General features: G+C 38.6%; 1 protein-coding gene across 1 annotated transcript; it reads left to right on the forward strand.

The window, feature by feature from the left end:
* Positions 1–1,359: 1,359 nt before the first annotated feature.
* Positions 1,360–2,275, forward strand: LOC145008407 (uncharacterized). The gene has a single exon (XM_078967034.1). It carries the CDS (start codon positions 1,510–1,512, stop codon positions 2,158–2,160), a length of 651 nt encoding a protein of 216 aa, XP_078823160.1. The 5' UTR covers positions 1,360–1,509; the 3' UTR covers positions 2,161–2,275.
* Positions 2,276–19,514: the final 17,239 nt, after the last annotated feature.

A 19,514-nucleotide genomic window follows, 5' to 3' on the forward strand; every position in this document is an offset into this window, starting at 1 on the left:
AATATCCTAATAGTGGATAATAAATGGATATATGTGAATGGAGAGTTGACTTTATAAGTTTAAATTAAATAAAATCGACCCCCGGTGCCACATCATTCCCAACAATGGCTGATAAATAAATTGATTTTGATACTCATAAAGTATGATCAAATTCTATGATTTTGGTTTTAGTTTTCAAAAATCGATCGATTTTGATTTCATTTGGGTTCCACATTTTGGTTTGCATGTATATTTTAGATTTTGGTTTTCATTTGATTTGGTTCTATGATTTTGGTTTATAGTATCAGTTTTCCCGTAAATGTTGCGATGTGTTGAGTGGTGGTGTTGAAGACGATGATGACATAGTGGAAGAGAAAGGGAAAATGGAAAGAAGAGGGGTGGAAGGATGGTGGGGTGTGTGATTGATTTGTTAGAGGTGAAACACTAGACGATGGTGAAGCGGAAAGGTGAGTTGGGTGATATGATCTAGTTGTTGCATTCACTTATTTAAAATATTTATTTAACCAACTAAAAATATTAAAAATATTTAGTAAGGGTAATATAGTTATTTTAGAAAATTGATTAGTAAAAATATTAAAAATATTTAATAAGGATAATATAGTTATTTTAAAAAGAGAAAATTATAATATAGTCTAGTCCCTTAAATATTTTGTGGAAAATAGCTAAAAAACTCAAATTACAAAAATAATTACTAAAATCGTAGATGAGTTCGGTCCATCTGCGATTTTACATGTCAATCTACAAACGTACAAATCGGTAAAGCATACATTTGCTTTAACGACTTGTACGTTCGTAGATGGATTCAATCTATCTGTGATTTTCCCTTTTTCAAAGGTATAAAAACATTTTTTTTTTCTTTCATTTTTCAAATTTTTTGTTAGAAAACTTTCTCTCTAGAGGCATTATGAACGAAATCATTTTACTAGAGATGAATTAATTAACAAAATTTTCAAAGAAATAACAGCTAAAGTAATAATTTTTTGCAAAAAATTATATATGATAAGGTTGTTTCGTAATCAAAACTTATTAATTTCGTAGTTAAAAAATAAAAATAAAAAACAAAAAGAAAACGCAAAATTATAGGTGGGATGAGAATATTTATGCGGAAAAAAAAAACTAAAAAAAAACCACTTGCAAACGTAAAAGTTGCTAAAAATATAATTTAAGTTTTTTTATTATTATTATTATTTTCCACAAAATAATTAACATATTTTGCTAAATTTATAATTTTCTCATTTAAAAAAATTAGGTACTAAACACGTAATTAACCAAATCCACCAGGACCATTATTGTAATTTACTTTGAATTTTATATTTTATTCGTAATTTAATAAAATATTTTACAATGTCAGAAAGCCAGAAGGCCCAGAAACGCCACTTGCCCTTTTGACCAGGAGTAGCATCACAAAAAGCTCTCTATTGGTCTGTAATCGTGATAATCACGCACACCCACCTCTGACATCTCTCACAAAATTATCACAGCCACCAACAACCACCGTTCATCGCCACCATGGAAGAAAAAGAACACAAGAAAAACAAGAAAAAGAAGCAAAAACACCACCACTCAAACTCAGATTTCTCATTTAAACCCTCCTCTCATGTCAAAGGTCTCCGTTTCGGCGGCCAATTCATTGTCAAATCCTTCACTATCCGCCGTGCCAGACACCTCGAACTCCTCCGTCTCCTCTCCCTACCACCAATCACTACCCACCACAAACCGTCACCCACTTTCCTCTCCACCGCCGCTTTCCTCCCCTCAACCTTCACCATCTTAGCCCACCATGCTTGGCACACGCTCACCCTCGGCCTCGGCACCAAGAAGTCGAAGGTGGTCCTGTTCGTATTCGAATCGGAAAACATGAAGGTGGCGGTGGACCGGATGTGGCCGGCGGAGATACCGTTGGGGGAAGTGAACCGGAAGCTGATCAAGGGTCTGACCGGTTGTGAAATGGCCCGGTTCAAGTTCAGGAAAGGGTGCATAACCTTTTATGTGTATGCAGTGAGAAAAATTGGGAACAAGGGGTTTTCATGTGGTGATGATCTGAGGGTAATTTTGGAAATTGTTGTGTCTTTGAATGATTTTTTGGATCATACTGCAATGCTTGCTATGCCTAACCAAAGAAGCATCGGCTTTGTTCATCCCGTTGCCATGACTAATTAGCCATGGAGAAATTACCATTTTACCCTTGTGTTTCTTTATTTATTTTACAGAATTTTTTATATGTCACTGGAATTATTTTGTGTTTTGGTAACACTAAGATTAATATTTTATGGTAGATCTTGTATTTTTTACATTAGTTTATCGAGAAATTAGTGTCATGTAGTATTGAGTGTTTGACAAACAAGTGAAATAGTCCAACATTGTATTTAAAAAACTTAACACTTATAGTTATTTAAATTGACGTAAATTTAAAAAAAATATATGATTACATTACTTTTCTAATAGTTGTCATAATGAAAAATAAAACATAATTATTAAGTATGTTAATTCCTTAATTATCTTTTAGATCCATTTTACATTCTTTCTTCTTTATTCCAAGAGTGAACTTAACAAAGAAGCACGTAAATAGTTGTTGAATTTGCTAAAAAAAATCGAGTTGAGAAAGCGGAAGTGTTGGTCAATGGATCATCATTAGTAAGTTTTCACTTTTAGAATTAGCAAAATTGGGTAGAGTGAGGATGACATCACATATTTTTAAAATTTTATATCTATTAAATATAATTAAAAAAGCATTTTATTATGATTAATGAAACGATTTAGGATGTGATATGCTTTTGAATACGTATATTTGGATACTTTTAAATTTAATCGACGTATTTAATTTATTTTATTTTAGGCAAAATTTCTACTTGAATACAAAATTAACTCAAAAAATGTATTTATATGTAAACATATAAATTGAGATTAATACTTTCAAAAACTAAATATTTAAGAACAAATAAGTTTAACAACTATATTTTTAGTTTAATCAGCAAAATAGTTAAAGATAAAATATAGACTACTAGTATTCGGAAAAACTTTTATATATTATTTATACATAGAAAAATCCTTACATTTTTAGTTAACTTCCGAATTAACCAAAAAATCTGTTTTTTTTTTAAAGAAATTTCATGTTGTTTTGTGATATAAGATTTATATTTTTCGTTTTTAGGTTGACTTAGAAATAAAAACAAGCGATGACGCTTGAGAAATATATCATTACTTAACAATCATTTACTTAAGCAAAAATAAATGACATTAGGTTTTTATCCATGTCAACCTAAAAACTGAAAACATATTTTTTTTTCCTGTATATAAATAAAATAATAAAATATAAAAGTTTTCTAAACGTTGATAGATAGATGATTATGTTTTTGTGCATATTATCCAAATAGTAATGGTGGCAATCCAAAATTATTTATTTTGATTTTTTTTATAAAAGTCGACAAACAAGCTTCTAATATATTATTAAACTACGTCACTATTACAAACGATACTTGAATGTTCAACTGCTTGAATGAGGGCACCATGTCAACACAATATACCGTTGGACCCACACTAAATTTTAACAACGTTTGATAGTTGTGAAGTTGGAATAATCAATACATAGCAAAGTTAAGTTTAAGTCGCTACATAACTAAGTGATATTCTAAAAGTATAAGTTCTTCACTTCTCCTATTATCTCTAAATCTTCATTCTGAATAAATGCATTTGAAAATTCTAGTGAATATTCCTTCAATCAATACTTGAAGGTAATGGAAAAAGTATACATTCCAACATAAAGTCAAGCTCCCAAAAAGGTTTTCAAATTATCAAAATGTTTGTATAATATCAATATTTGGATAAAAATCATTTCAAAGTACGCATTACTAAATAACATTAAACTCATCAATAATAATCAACAACATTAGATAATGTAATGCAATTGACATGTACATGCTTATAATCCCAATCTCATTATCAATATCGAAGTCCAAACATCTCTCAAGTCGTTTATCTCGTTATAAAGGGACTCTTATGGCAAGTTTACCGAGGAAAAAATGGCTATGAAGCACATGTAAAGAAATATTACAAAGCTCATTCCCTACATAGAGTCTCAAAGAAAACATTGTACTATGTACAAATGAATGATGATACAAGTACCACATGAAGGGATTGCAAGACCCAACCAACATGTAGACGTTTCATTAGAAACTATTCACAACTTTCGTATGTGGAGGTTTACTTGGAAACAATTCATAATCTTACATAATGTTCAATTTGGATATCAAAGTCAATCTCAAGTGTCTGGACCATACAAGTCTTAATTTCACATCCTCATATTGATGTATATGATCATGAAACTCATTTTAATATGAATAAAATTGTCCCCACTCTTAAAACAGATTATGAAACATCATTTCATGAAGGCAACAAATAATTTACACTATTCACATATAACATAAATATTTTTTTTCAAAGGGAACTTCCCTAATGAGGGTTCTCGGACCAGTTTTCGCACATCGACTAATCCCCCGTTGCAAACATGAAGCTTTGTCTCATGCCCTGGAGTCACTGCATACGAACCTCCATGGCCACAAGGGTTGAGTGATGCCAGGATTTGAACATGGATCAATAAGTTATCCACCATATCTTCTACATGCCTTACCAAATCACCACAACCTAAGTGGTTATATAACATAAATATGATATTTTATAAAATGAAATTTAGATCATCAAAACATAAAATCAGAATAAGGACATGTATTCTTGGAGTAATAATCACCTTAGCAAGTTGTATATGTTTCAGTTCACTTCTAATAGTGTTTAAATGACTAAATGTCAACTATATATCAAATTTTAATTAACTACATAACCACTTATTAATTTCTTATTAATATTAAACATTTGGAATCTTATTTTATCTCTTAGATATGCTCCCTTAGTCATAAGAAGTGTAATGAAAGTGGTTGGAGGTCAAACGAATGAAAATATCGAAAGTTATAACATTTTCAATTTTTGGCACAACCTTTTACCTGGCTATGCAAAATATGCTTGGTGAATTAAACGATTGTGTAATTCATTAGTTTCCTCGTTTATTGGTTGTTGTCCAAAAATGATATTATACATTGGTGTTTTTGACACTAACTCTTCATTAACCACCTCCAAATTACTTTAATGGATGGAATAAGAGCTAGCAACATGTTTTTACTTAAGATTAACATCTCAATAACATCCTAAAGCTCAATTTGATCTTAACTAAATGATTAACTAGAAACTCTCAATTTAAGTTTCCAGTTCCACTAAACTTGACCACATATATTGGACACTTTCATTGATTGCTATAAGTTTGATTGATTCACTTTCAAAAATACATTTAGCTTGCTAAATTTCTCTTTGGTTGCTTAGTTAATGATTTGATTTCAAATACTTCCGATATTAATCATTAAGTCCATTCTAGGTCATAGAAATCACTTCAAAATCCATTAATGAGCAAATCTCCCAAAATAGTTGACGTAGCTTACATCAATGTATTACACATTGATGTATCTAAGTAAGATCTTATTGATACATAGTAAGCATCAACGGTTTCGTTGATTTTTTCAAAGTTTAAGTTCCATGTTGACATTATATACTTAAACGCCTAAAAAATTCAATTTGTCTTAATACCAGTGTTAAGTAAATTATGAGTTATAATTTTTAAGATTTGAGTTAAATGAACTATTTAATGAACTCAAATCCTGATTCTAAGTATATTTAGCAATACATTCAATAGTCCAAAAGATTCAAGTCATTTCTTCACAAAGTGTTCAAGTTGTTTCTTCACAATCTAAGGGTTGGAATGCCCAAAACCTCAAGAGATGAATACTCAAACTTCTAATTGACATTAATATAAACTTAGCTCTAACATCAAAATACAATCTTAAACCTAATTCTACCATTAACTTCCCATTCAAAATGATTTCTTAAGTTTAGATAAGAAATGGAGAATATAATTTTGAATAACTACCTAGTACTAAGCTTTTATGAGATATAATCTAATAATCTCTAAGTTTGCCTTTAAATCAAGCTCTTAAACCCTCCCAAAGCTTCAAATCGTCATTATGTTTTCTTTTCTTTCAAAATTGATCCAAACGTGAGAAAAGAAAAGATGTTGGGTATATAAACCCCATCTTTATAAATTTGTCAACTTTGGTTCATGTAGGAGCGTTTTCATCACGGAACGTTTTGCCTTTAAATCAAGCTCTTAAACCCTCCCAAAGCTTCAAATCGTCATTATGTTTTCTTTTCTTTCAAAATTGATCCAAACGTGAGAAAAGAAAAGATGTTGGGTATATAAACCCCATCTTTATAAATTTGTCAACTTTGGTTCATGTAGGAGCGTTTTCATCACGGAACGTTTGAGAGCTTCTAGCTTATAGCATTAGACAAAACATTTCGTTTTGAGCAAAATGTCTTATTTAACACTACAAGCTTCCAGCATTTAGTTTAACAAGACGCTCCAAATCCAGATACTACTTCATGTAGCGTTTAACAAAACGTTACAAGCTACCTGCTATCCGCTACACATTACAAGCTACCCTCTACCGTCTACCATTTACTTATGCCGAATACACATTATTTCTCATTTCTTATATTTAGCCTTAAAAGACTCCAAATCTCTCTGCTAACTTTTATATTTTCAAAACTAGCCAATCTCATTAATACTATTAAATAGTTTGAATGCAAATCAACCATCATCGTCTTATTAATCAAAATATATACTAAAGTATTAATTCTTTTTTCCTCTATGTTTATTTTAATTAATTTTAAACTTTTAAATTACTATTTTTGTTTATATTAATTACTTATTAGTATAGTTATTATTTGTTTGTATTTATTTTCATTTAAAATTGTAGCAAAAGACTAGTCTAAGATCATGTCTTTATGTGAGACAGCATGAATCGTGTCCCATATATGCTTCGGGTATAAGATCGATTGCATGTGCTATAATATTTATCATTTCTATATTTTCCAAATGCATGGAGGCATTAAGGGGGAAAAGGTCTAGAATTGGATATGACTAAAATGATTAACCAATTATCGATGACAATCTAAGATTTACCAAAGAGTGGTTGCTCAGGGACAGATGGAAGTATAATGTTAATTTTGGAAGGACCATATTGACATATTCTAAAAAGAGGCAACTCTGGTTCAAAAGTGATAGTCCAAATGGGAATGTGTAGATGTCTCCATAGGTGCAAGCTATTCAATTTGTGTAAGATTAGAAAACTTAATGCAAGAAGGATGTTCAAAGCAATGTACTTTGAATATGAGACTTCGTTTCCATGGAGTTGATCTCCATTGGAATACTCTGTAATGACCGTTGCCAAGTCTTTGTGACTTTGTGCATAATCATTACAAGAGTATCAATGCATATAAGTTTAAAATCTAACAAATTTTGGTAAATAATAGGAATTTGGAATTCTTACATTTACGATAAGGATTTGGGATTGTGAAATGAGAATCATTAGAATTATGTTCAATCGATCTATTCCACAAAGTAAAGATCATGGACAAACATAGTGTGCATACTTAGTGTATGGCATGACTATTGTTTTGATTCAAGTATAAAAATGATTAATTAATTGAAACATTATACAATGAATAATGTGTAATCAATATGGTGATAAATAAAAGGTGTTCTATTTATATTCATAAGTTCTGAGACCATATTGGATTCGATTATTCTTGTGCTTCACTTTGCATGTTTTGACTTCCAGAATAATTAAGGTCATTCTTCCCGAATGACTAAGTTATTTAAACCATCCACAGTTGATAATACATTGGAAGTAGGTATTAAGGAAAGACTGTCATGAAGCTGGCTTGTAGATGTCTAAGATGTTAGACATAGCGAGAGTTGCTATAATATTCATGAGTGCTCATAAGTTCTGAGTATTGGATTAAACCCACGCTCACTTGAATCACTTCATGGATTTTATCACGAGTGATCATGAGATGATAATATCTTATATTCTTCAAACCTAGAGATATGAGTTGTTGACTATGAGTTGGTTATACATTGATTGTACGAAAATGCATTGGTAACTCGTTGTTATAGAACGTGCCTTTGTGTATTATTCAACAAGTAGTAGGAAAAGCATATGAGTTGAATTTTATCCATTTCTTTTACCCTTGGAGGGCTAAAAGCGATATCTATGGCCCCCTCGATGATTTAGTGATGACACCCCAAAGTGCTTGGCCAAGCCAGGACTGATTTGATTTGTTCAATTAGTCGGTCATCATAAATCAGAAATCAGGAAACAACAAATGGACAAAGAGAATGATTATAATCCATGTCTCAGTCCATATGATATCTAGAAAGGATGAATATATGATTCCTTATCTAATGGACACATCATTTGACTAAGGTCAGAGTTCGATAACTGCCTTAAGAGCTATGATTGCTAGTCGTGTCTTGGTGTCATATGCAATAATAGTTTTAGACTTATCCAAGTGGGAAACTGTTGGATTAGATGTCTAAGCTCATAACTATTATTGGTATGTACTCGACCCGAAGTAGCATGGTCCATTTGGGTTGCATGGCATCGGAACAATTGGATAGACAAAATGAGAAAAAGGATACTTGTGATTTATATTAATATATTATAATTTCTAGTATATTAATATGAAATCATATTATTTAATTAGTATTGATCAAGAATTAATTTAGAAATAATCGAGTGATCAAAAGGAAATAATTAAATATGGACTCTTATGTATAGGGTGGGCCAAGTTCATTTAGGTTGGGCTAAGCTTTCATGGATAGTGCATGGAGTGTTTTAACCCATGGATCCTATGGAAATGTGTAACAACGTGAATTTTCAAAAGAATTTTTCATTTTTCAAACAACATAAACCATCATTCAATATTCTCAAATCTCATGCTTAGCAAATGTCATCATAATAAAAATACATCCTAAGATCATAAAATAAATCTTCCATCAGTGTGTACAGATCATGTCGGCGCCTTCCCACGGTCCTCGCTAGTACCTGAAACACATAACACAACAACTGTAAGCATAAATGCTTAATAAGTTCCCCAAATACCACTTACACACATACGACCTTCTAGGCCATGACCTTCCGGTCCATATGTCTCAGGGGACTTCCATCCCAACCCGGTAAACCTTCCGGTCCTACCCGTGTCGACCTTCCGACCCATGACTCCCTAACCTTCCGGTATACCTCATAATGCCTTCCGGCCCATATCAAGCATAGCATACATAGCACATACAAAACGGGTAACTTATCACATACAATGCATATATCCTATAGCATATCAGACCTTCCAGTCACATATAGGTACCCTTCCAGGTACAGTATAGTGAGAAGACTCACCTCGTAGGATGTCCTGGTAAATCACTGACTCGGTAGAAATACAATCTAGCCTCCGCCTAAACACATAAAGCAAATACTCCCATATATAACTCTACTCCAACCTTTCTTAACATCCTCAGAAGGGTAAAAGACCATTTTACCCCTCTTCTGGATCAAAAGGCCTCACTGCTGACCAAACCCTAAAAGTCAACCAAAGTCAGCGGTCAAACTTTGACCCGACTCGGCGAGTGCACTTGGGCAACTCAGCGAGTCCACCTGTGTCCACTTAACTCTTTAGTCCTATTTAACACATCGAGTCCCTGCCTTTACTCGACGAGTCCCAAGGTAAGAATCGCGGGGCTACCCTGACTCAACTCGCCGAGTCTCAAGAACAACTCGGCGAGTACCGGCTTGAACCCCAGGCCTCTAATCCCCTTGTGACTCACTAATTTATCCCCCAACCCGGCAAGTCTACTCAACGAGCTATTCACGTGAAACCCTAACCCTACTCGCCGAGTCTCAAGAACAAATCGGTGAGTTCAAGCTATGCACCATCTCTATTGACCTCCTGGGGTCAGATCTGTGCCCCTAACCCACAGATCTGGCCTTCCCAAGCAAGAAAATCACGTAAAGCTCGAAACTTGATGCTTATATATGTACATAATGGCATCAAATGGTGATTTAGTCCCAAAAATGGCAACCTAAGTCCAATCACCCCAAAAAGACTCATAAAACTTCATGGGTTGAAGTCTCTGCACCCCTTTGAGTCCAGATCCAAAACACACTCTCGAGAGGGGACTAAATACTCTACATATTCTTCTTCTAAAGGGTTTAAAAACCCAAACTCTATGAATCAACACCCAAAACTAGAGAAGGTCCGAAGGAATACCTTAATATGAAGCCTTTGATCTCTGAAGACACTAGGTTTGCACTTCCTTCAGCCTTCTTTTGCCTTGGTCACCTTTTTCCTTCAAATTTTACCAACAATTGATCAACAATGGTCTCTCTTCTCCTCACAAGCGATCTAAGACTCTCTCTGGGGTGTGGTAGCCGAAATGGATGGCCATAAGGGCCTTTAAATTGGTCTCAAACCCTGGAATCAAGGTTTCATTATTCAGCGTGGACTCGCGGAGTGCAGCTGTGAACTTGCATCCAAAACCGCGACCATACTCGGCGAGTCTAGATGCCAACTCGCCGAGTTCCCCCACAAAACCCAAAAATAAAGGAACAAAATCTCATTCCTAGAACCCGGGTGTTACAATTCTCCCCCACTAGAATCAGACTTCGCCCCTGAAGTCTCACTCTACAAACAACTCCGGATGCTGCTCCCGCATCTCTGCTCCGGTTCCCAAGTCAACTTTGACCCTTTCCGATGCTGCCACTGGACCTGCTCCAGTGGCACTTCCTTGCTCCTCAACACCTTGATCTTCCGATCCCTGATCGCCACCGGTCTCTCAGCATAATTCAGGCTCGCATCTACCTGAATATCTTCTAATGGCACCACTGCCAACTCGTCGACTATACACTTTCGCAACTGTAACACGTGAAAAGTGTCATGAATCTGACCCAACTCTGCAGGTAGTTCCAAACGGTAGGATACTCTGCCTACCCTCACGATTACCATGAAAGGTCCAATATATCGAGGCCCCAACTTGCCCCTCTTCCTGAATTGGATCACTCCTTTCCAAGGAGAGACCTTCAAGAGTATGAAGTCACCGACCAGAAACTCGAATTCGGACCGACGCCTATCAGCATAACTCTTCTAACGACTCTGAGCGGTCAACAACCTCTGCCTGACCTACTGTATTTGCTCAGTCGTCTTAAGCACGATCTCCGTGCTACCTAATACACATTGTCCCACCTCTTCCCAGTAAATGGGGGTTCGACACTTCCTCACATACAACAGCTCAAAGGGTGGCATACCAATGCTCGAATGATGGTTGTTGTTGTAGGAAAATTCTGGCAAGGGCAAATATGTGTCCCAACTTCCGCCAAAATCCAATACACATGCTCGGAGCATATCCTCAAGCGTCTGAATTGTCCGCTTGCTCTACCCGTCAGTCTATGGGTGATATGCGGTACTAAAATGCAACCGCGTATCCAACTTCTCATGAAATTTCTTCCAGAACCTAGAAGTGAAACACACATCTCAATCTGAAACAATCCACATCGGAACCCCATGCTGCGATACTACCTCCCTCACATACAACTCTGCTAGCCTCTCAGCAGAAGAGCTCTCACTGATCGTAAGAAAATGAGCTCTCTTCGTCAACATATCCACAATCACCCAAATTGCATCGACACCTCTAGCAGTCCTTGGCAATTTGGTGATAAAATCCATGGTAATCTGTTCCCACTTCCACTCGGGGATCTCTAACGGCTGCAGCTTACCATACGGATGCTGCTGCTCAACCTTAACCTGGCGACAAGTTAGGCACCTCTCAACGAACCATGCAACATCCCTTTTCATACAGGGCCATCAATACCCCTTCTTTAGGTCCAGATACATCTTAGTGGCCCCGGGATGGATCGAGAACTTCGATCGATGTGCCTCTTCCATCAAAATGGTATGCGTCCCGCCCACAAACGGTACCCAAATCCGACCCTGAAATGTCATAAGTCCCCGGCTATCGGTAACGAACTCCGATACCTACCCGAAAACTCGCTCCCTCTTTCAGTTTTCTGGCCTTACAGCCTCGGCCTAGGCCCCTCGAATGGTGTCCAATACCGGAGTCATCACTGTCAACCTCATACAAACGTCTCGAATCGGGGGCTCTCTGCCCTTCGGCTCAAAGCATCGGCTACAAGATTAGCCTTTCCTGGGTGGTACAGGATCTCACAATCATAATCCTTCACCACATCTAACCATATCCTTTGGCGCATATTCAGGTTGGGCTGATCCATCAAGTACTTCAGGCTCTTGTGGTCTGTGTATATGGTACATCGAACCCCATACAGATAGTGACACCAGATCTTGAGGGCAAACACCACAGCCCCCAACTCTAGATCGTGGGTGGGATATCTCGACTCATATGCCTCGATGCATACGCTATCAGGTGCCCCCTTCACATAAGCACTGCCCCAACCCTGATATCGATGCATCACAGTACACTACAAAATCCTCCATCCCTTCCGGGAGTGCGAGCACCGGGGCTTCGCACAATTTCTGGCGAAGTGTCTCAAATGAGGACTGCTGCTCCGGATTGCATGAAAATGCAACACCCTTCCGGGTCATCTTGGTAAGTGGCACGATGATCTTGGAGAAATCCCTAATAAATGTCCGATAATAGCCGGCCAATCCCAGAAAGCTCCTGATCTCGGTGGGCGATCTCGGCACCTCCCACCTCATGACCGCCTCAATCTTGACCGGATCGACCAATATCTCATTCCAGTTGACGAGATGCCCCAAGAATTGGACCTCTCATAACCAGAACTCACACTTGGAGAATTTGGCATACAACCTCTCTGATCTCAGAACTCCAAGGATCTCCCTCAAATGCTCCTCATGTTGCTCTCTAGACCTCGAATATACCAAAATATCATCAATGAATACAATCACCGACTGATCCAACATCGGCCTGCACACCATGTTCATGAGATCCATGAACGCAGCTGGGGCATTGGTGAGCCCAAAAGGCATCACCACAAAATCGTAATGTCCATAACAAGTTCCGAATGCAGTCTTCTGGATATCTTCATCTCGAACCCTCATCTGATGATATCCCGACCTCAAGTCTATCTTGGAAAACCAAGATGCCCCCTGCAACTGATCGAACAAATCAGCGATTCTCGACAACGGATACCGGTTCTTAACAGTCAACTTGTTCAACTCCCGGTAATCAATACACATCCGGTGTGAACCATCCTTCTTCTTGAAAAAAAGTATCGGTGCTCCCAAGGTGAGTTACTTGGTCGTATAAACCCCTTTCCCAACAGCTCCTAAAGCTGCGAGGATAATTCATGCATCTCTGGCGGCACGAGGCGATAAAGCGCATTGGCAATAGGTGGTGCTCCCGGAACCAAATTGATACGGAACTCCACTTGTCTTTCTGGAGGTACGCCCGACAGTTCCTCGGGAAAAACATCCGGAAACTCGCACACTATCGGGAGCTCGTCAATTGAACTTGGCCTCCCCGTGGCCACTCATGTGTCCATCACATAAGCTACAAACCTATGGCAGCCTTGCTGCAAACTCTGCCTCGCCCTAGCAGCCAAACAAAACGGCGACCCAGGATGCGTACCCTCGCCGTACACGGTAAGCACTCCCCCACTAGGATCTCGTATGGTCACCAGCTGTCTCTCGCAGTCAATAACCACTCCAAACTTACTCAACCAGTCCATGCCCACGATGACACAGACATCCCCCATCGCGATAGGAACTAGATCAATTGGAAACTTGACGCCAAAAATCTCGAGCACACATCCTCGAATCACCTTGGTGGCATACACCGCTTTCTCATCAGCTATGGAAACCCTCAGGGGTCGACTTATCACCTCCCGAATAATACTGATGTGCTGACTAAAAGCCAAAGATACAAAAGATCGACTCGCACCCAAGTCAAATAATACCAAGGCAGGTACAGAATTCACAAGAAAAGTACCTACGCATATCATAATATAAGCATAATATCTCAACATGAAAGTAAATATATGAAAGAATACATACCAGCCACTACATCGGGCGCCTCGCGGACCTCCTCCGCAGTCAACTAGAAAGCTCTCCCACGAGCCTTCGGAGCCTCGGCCTTTGCCGGTCGAATTTCGGTAACCCTAGCAGCAGGCGCAGATCCCTGCGCTGATCCCTGGTGTAACTAAGGACACTTAGCCTTCCGATGGCCGGTCTGGTTGCAATGGAAGCAAACCATAAATCCCTTAGGGCAATCCCTGACAATATGCCCCTCCTTTCAACATTTGTAGCAAGCACCCGATCGACAGGCCCCCTCATGACCCTTGCCGCACTTCTCGCAAGTGCGGCCCTTTTGGCCTCCCGTCCTCGAATCGGCGGACTTGGTTCGCTTGGCTGCCGGCTGAGACTGAGCCGGCCGCCGATCCATCCTCTGAGACTCAGCCTCCTCCCTGGCCCGAGTCTCCAACTCAATCTCTCTCTTCCGGGCATATTCCTGGAGCTTAGCAAATGTTCGGTACGTCGAGTTCAAAACGAACTCCCGAATGTCCCTCCTCAGAATACCCAAATACCGGCTCATCCGTGCCTTCTCAGTAGACACCTGCTCAGGGCAGAACATCGCCCTCTCATGAAACTTCTGAGTGACCACAGTAACCGAATCATTACCATGCTTGAGGGTCAAGAACTCCTGAATCAGCCGTTCCCTCTCCACCGGGGGAACATACTCGTCTCTGAACATGGTGGTGAACCTCTCCCAGGTCACTGCTGAAATCTCTGCAAGAGTGAAGTTCGTTGTCATGAACTTCCGCCAATCCTTCGCTCCTAAGCGAACCTGGTTCAAAGCGAACCGTACCCTCAGATGCTCCGGACATGAACACGTATATAAGCATCCCTCAATGTCAGCAATGCATCTCATCGCATCGATCGGATCCTACGTCCCATCAAACTCGGGTGGCTTCGTGTTGCTGAACTCCCAGAAAAACAACAAGTCACCTCCCTCAGGTCTGGCAGCAACCACAGCTGCTGTAGCTGCAGCGGCTGCAGCCTCAGTCACCGCAGCGTACCGCTCATCAAAAGTCTCCAACAGTGTGGTCTTGATAGACCCAAACATCTCCGGAATCTCAGCCCTGATCGTCGCAGCCACCTCATCGTGGATCATCTGACCAAACTCCTCGTCACTCACACCGCTCGCCTCAGGTTTGTGGCGTGTCCCAACCATGATGTCTCTCTGAAATACAACATAAAAATATCAGAGACTCGATCGAGCATACTTGCACTCGATAACACAACCCTACTCGGCCTCCAATACCCAAAGGATTCTTACTTGGGCTGCCCACTGATCCGGTGTCTTCAGTAGTACGGGCCCTAAACTACTGATTACACCGCATCAACATTCACCCCAAGTCCTCCTCCTTGGATCCCGGAATGCAGGTACTCTATTCTCGCTATGCATTGGCTACCTACTCGCTCTCAAGGCATCTCATAGCATTAGGATTCTCCTAGACTAAGGCATCCCAAATTAGGCCACTCTAGTCCTAAACTGAATACCTAGTATACTCTAGCATGAATAACATATCATAGCATATCTCATAACACATATTAAAAGGGTATTTTGGGGATTTTACCGTTCGGGCGCTGGTTGACTGATATGTGCATAATTAGTTAATTATTTAGCATATATTCTTAGTTATTTTTGATTAATTATGTGAATAATGTGGACAAAAGGTACTTAAAATGTTGTGAATTGTGTTTTCAGTCCAAAAGATATGCTTGGAAGCAAAAAGGAGAAAAGGAAAGCAATTGAAGATTGAAGGGTGAAAGAAGGTGATATACTCGGCGAGTAGATCGACCCTACTCGGCGAGTACACGAGGATATTCCAGAAGATAAATACGACTGCTGATTCAAGACGGATAAGTATGGATCTACTCGGCGAGTTGATTCTACTACTCGCCGAGTACACCCTGTTTTGGGATATCTATAAAACACGAATCCTTATCTCATGGGAGGGGACTCCTGGCGATTTTTGAAGGTTTAGCTACGACTAAGAGATTCAGAAGGCGCTAAGGAACCCTAGGCTTCACTATTTGGAAGAATTCAAGCAATTAGGTTAATTCTACCACTTAGACTTAGGAATTGAACATGTTTGCTTTAGTAAACTTTGTTTTTATGTGTGTTTCTACTGCAATTATGAGCTAAATTCGTTTTTGTTTCTGTTTAGGGAATACCAAAGAACTCCTATGGTTTGATTATTGATTATTGATTAATTGTCTTTTGGTGATTTATTAAATTAAATTTGTTAAAGAACCTTATGTATTAATCACTACTATTTTCTGTTAATTGGAAGGCAATTAGGTTGCATGAACATCACTTAATTGTTAACCTCATATGTCTATGTGAATGCTAAACCATATGCTTAGAAGTAATGATTATGAAACTAAGATTAATAAGAAAATAGGAAGATTAATGTGTGAGCTTGTTTAAGAAACCATCAACAAGAGGTTAATTGAATTAATAATTTAATTGACCATTACAAATCTTATTTAATCCAAATAATTAATCTAGGGAATTAATTAGTTTAAACACTTGATCAACGCTTAAATTAGTTAATTGTCTAAGGGTTAGGAGTAATGAATATGAACCTAACTATTATAATTGGTAACCAATAGAAATTAATCTATCTTAAACTTAAATAACCATAGGAGTGAATTGGTTGAACCTAAATAGAAACATCTTTATCAAATTTGGTGAATAGTTGTTGCTTTAGTTAATTAGTTAATTTAGTTTGTCTAAGTTTCTAGTCTTGCAAAACTAGAGAAAAACCCTTTACTTTTATTATTTGTTTTAGTTAAAATTAGTTATTAGTTTAATTTTCCGTTCCCTGAGTTCGATACCTTATTTATCAATCTATACCATTTAAAGACAGGTTCACTGCCTTTGTGTGCTCAAATTATTAATAAAAAGTAGGGATAAAACTAGTTGGTTTTACACACATCACTGACCGTACACACTGCTCCTTCTTTGGTTATCTCATAACCTCTTGTAAAATTGAATGCTTTTATTACTGGAATTTTTTTCTCAAATACTCGATTTGAGTTCAGTTACGCCCGAAGGTGCACCCGAATCCCTCAAACAATGGATCTGATACCAACTTGTAACAACGTGAATTTTCAAAACAATTTTTCATTTTTCAAACAACATAAACCATCATTCAATATTCTCAAATCTCATGTTTAGCAAATGTCATCATAATAAAAATACATCCCAAGATCATAGAATAAATCTTCCGTTAGTGTGTACAGATCATGCCGACGCCTTCCCACGGTCCTCGCTAGTACCTGAAACACATAACACAACAACTGTAAGCATAAATTCTTAGTGAGTTCCCCATATACCACTTACACACATACGCCCTTCCAGGCCATGACCTCCGGTCCATGTGTCTCAGGGGACTTCCGTCCCAACCCGGTAAACCTTCCGGTCCTACCCGTGTCGACCTTCCGACCCATGACTCCCTGACCTTCCGGTCTACCTCATAATGCCTTCCAGCCCATAACATAATGCCTTCCGGCCCATATCAAGCATAGCATACATAGCACATACAAAACGGGTAACTTATCACATACAATGCATATATCCTATAGCATATCAGACCTTCCGGTCACACATAGGTACCCTTCCAGGTACAGTATAGTGAGAAGACTCACCTCGTAGGATGTCCTGGTAAATCATTGACTCGGTAGAAATATGATCTAGCCTCCGCCTAAACACATAAAGCAAATACTCCCATAAATATAACTCTACTCCAACCTTTCTTAACATCCTCAGAAGGGTAAAAGACCATTTTACCCCTCTTCTGGATCAAAAGGCCTCACTGCTGACCAAACCCTAAAAGTCAACCAAAGTCAGCGGTCAAACTTTGACCCGACTCGGCGAGTGCACTTGGGCAACTCAGCGAGTCCACCTGTGTCCACTTAACTCTTTAGTCCTATTTAACACATCGAGTCCCTGCCTTTACTCGACGAGTCCCAAGGTAAGAATCGCGGGGCTACCCTGACTCAACTCGCCGAGTCTCAAGAACAACTCGGCGAGTACCGGCTTGAACCCCAGGCCTCTAATCCCCTTGTGACTCACTAATTTATCCCCCAACCCGGCAAGTCTACTCAACGAGCTATTCACGTGAAACCCTAACCCTACTCGCCGAGTCTCAAGAACAACTCGGTGAGTTCAAGTTATGCACCATCTCTATTGACCTCTTGGGGTCAGATCTGTGCCCCTAACCCACAGATCTGGCCTTCCCAAGCACGAAAGTCACGTAAAGCTCAAAACTTGATGCTTATATATGTACATAATGGCATCAAATGGTGATTTAGTCCCAAAAATGGCAACCTAAGTCCAATCACCCCAAAAAGACTCATAAAACTTCATGGGTTGAAGTCTATGCACCCCTTTGAGTCCAGATCCAAAACACACTCTCGAGAGGGGACTAAATACTCTACATATTCTTCTTCTAAAGGGTTTAAAAACCCAAACTCTATGAATCAACACCCAAAACTGGAGAAGGTCCGGAGGAATACCTTAATATGAAGCCTTTGATCTCTAAAGACACTAGGTTTGCACTTCCTTCAGCCTTCTTTTGCCTTGGTCACCTTTTTCCTTCAAATTTTACCAACAATTGATCAACAATGGCCTCTCTTCTCCTGACAAGCAATCTAAGACTCTCTCTGGGGTGTGGTAGCCAAAATGGATGGCCATAAGGGCCTCTAAATAGGGACCATACTCGACGAGTCCAACAATTGATCATTAATCAGCGTGGACTCGCTGAGTCCACTCATGGACTCTCCGAGTGCAGCTGTGAACTCGCATCCAAAACCGCGACCATACTCGACGAGTCTAGACACCAAATCTCCGAGTTCCCCCACAAAACCCCAAAATAAAGGAACAAAACCTCATACCTGGAACCTGGGTGTTACAACATGAAAGGTCATGGGTATTAGGGTTTGCATGAATGTAACCCTAATCCTCTACACTATATAAAGAGGTCATTGGTTTATGAAATGGGCACTAGTGCATACACAAAAGAGGGAAAGACCAATTTCATAAGGGGTGAACCTAAGTATTCTTATTCTCTAGTTATTCAAAGTTGTTTTTGGTTCAGGGCTTTAAGCTCCATAAATAGGTATGTCATTCTACTAGATTCTTGTATTGTTTTATGCTAGTTAGGATAAAACCTTGGAATATTAGACATTTGCATGCATAATAGAGAAAACATAGATCCAAGGTTTATAGGGTTGCATGTATACCATATGAGTGTTAGAATGGTCAAAACCCAACAAAAATATCATGTGAAGTTGCTAAGTTTACATCCATGCATGGTGTCATGAAGCTAAAAACACAAAATCTAAGCTTTATAAGAGGTCTATGGCATGGAGAAGGGCTAAGACTGGTTAAAGTTGTCAACGTTAAGTCTCTTTAGGCCATGGGTGTCTAGATCTGAAGTCATAACTTTAAGGCATGCTCATATCCAAGAATAGACCCCAAATAAGATACTAAAGACCCTAAACTTCTCAAAGAA

This window comes from Lactuca saligna, chromosome 8, assembly GCF_052625555.1.
Source record: "Lactuca saligna cultivar CGN05327 chromosome 8, ASM5262555v1, whole genome shotgun sequence".
Taxonomy (NCBI): Eukaryota; Viridiplantae; Streptophyta; class Magnoliopsida; order Asterales; family Asteraceae; genus Lactuca; species Lactuca saligna.

Excerpts from the sequence above, each read along its gene's own strand:
- LOC145008407 (XM_078967034.1), top strand. The coding sequence starts at position 1,510 with ATGGAAGAAAAAGAACACAAGAAAAACAAGAAAAAGAAGCAAAAACAC.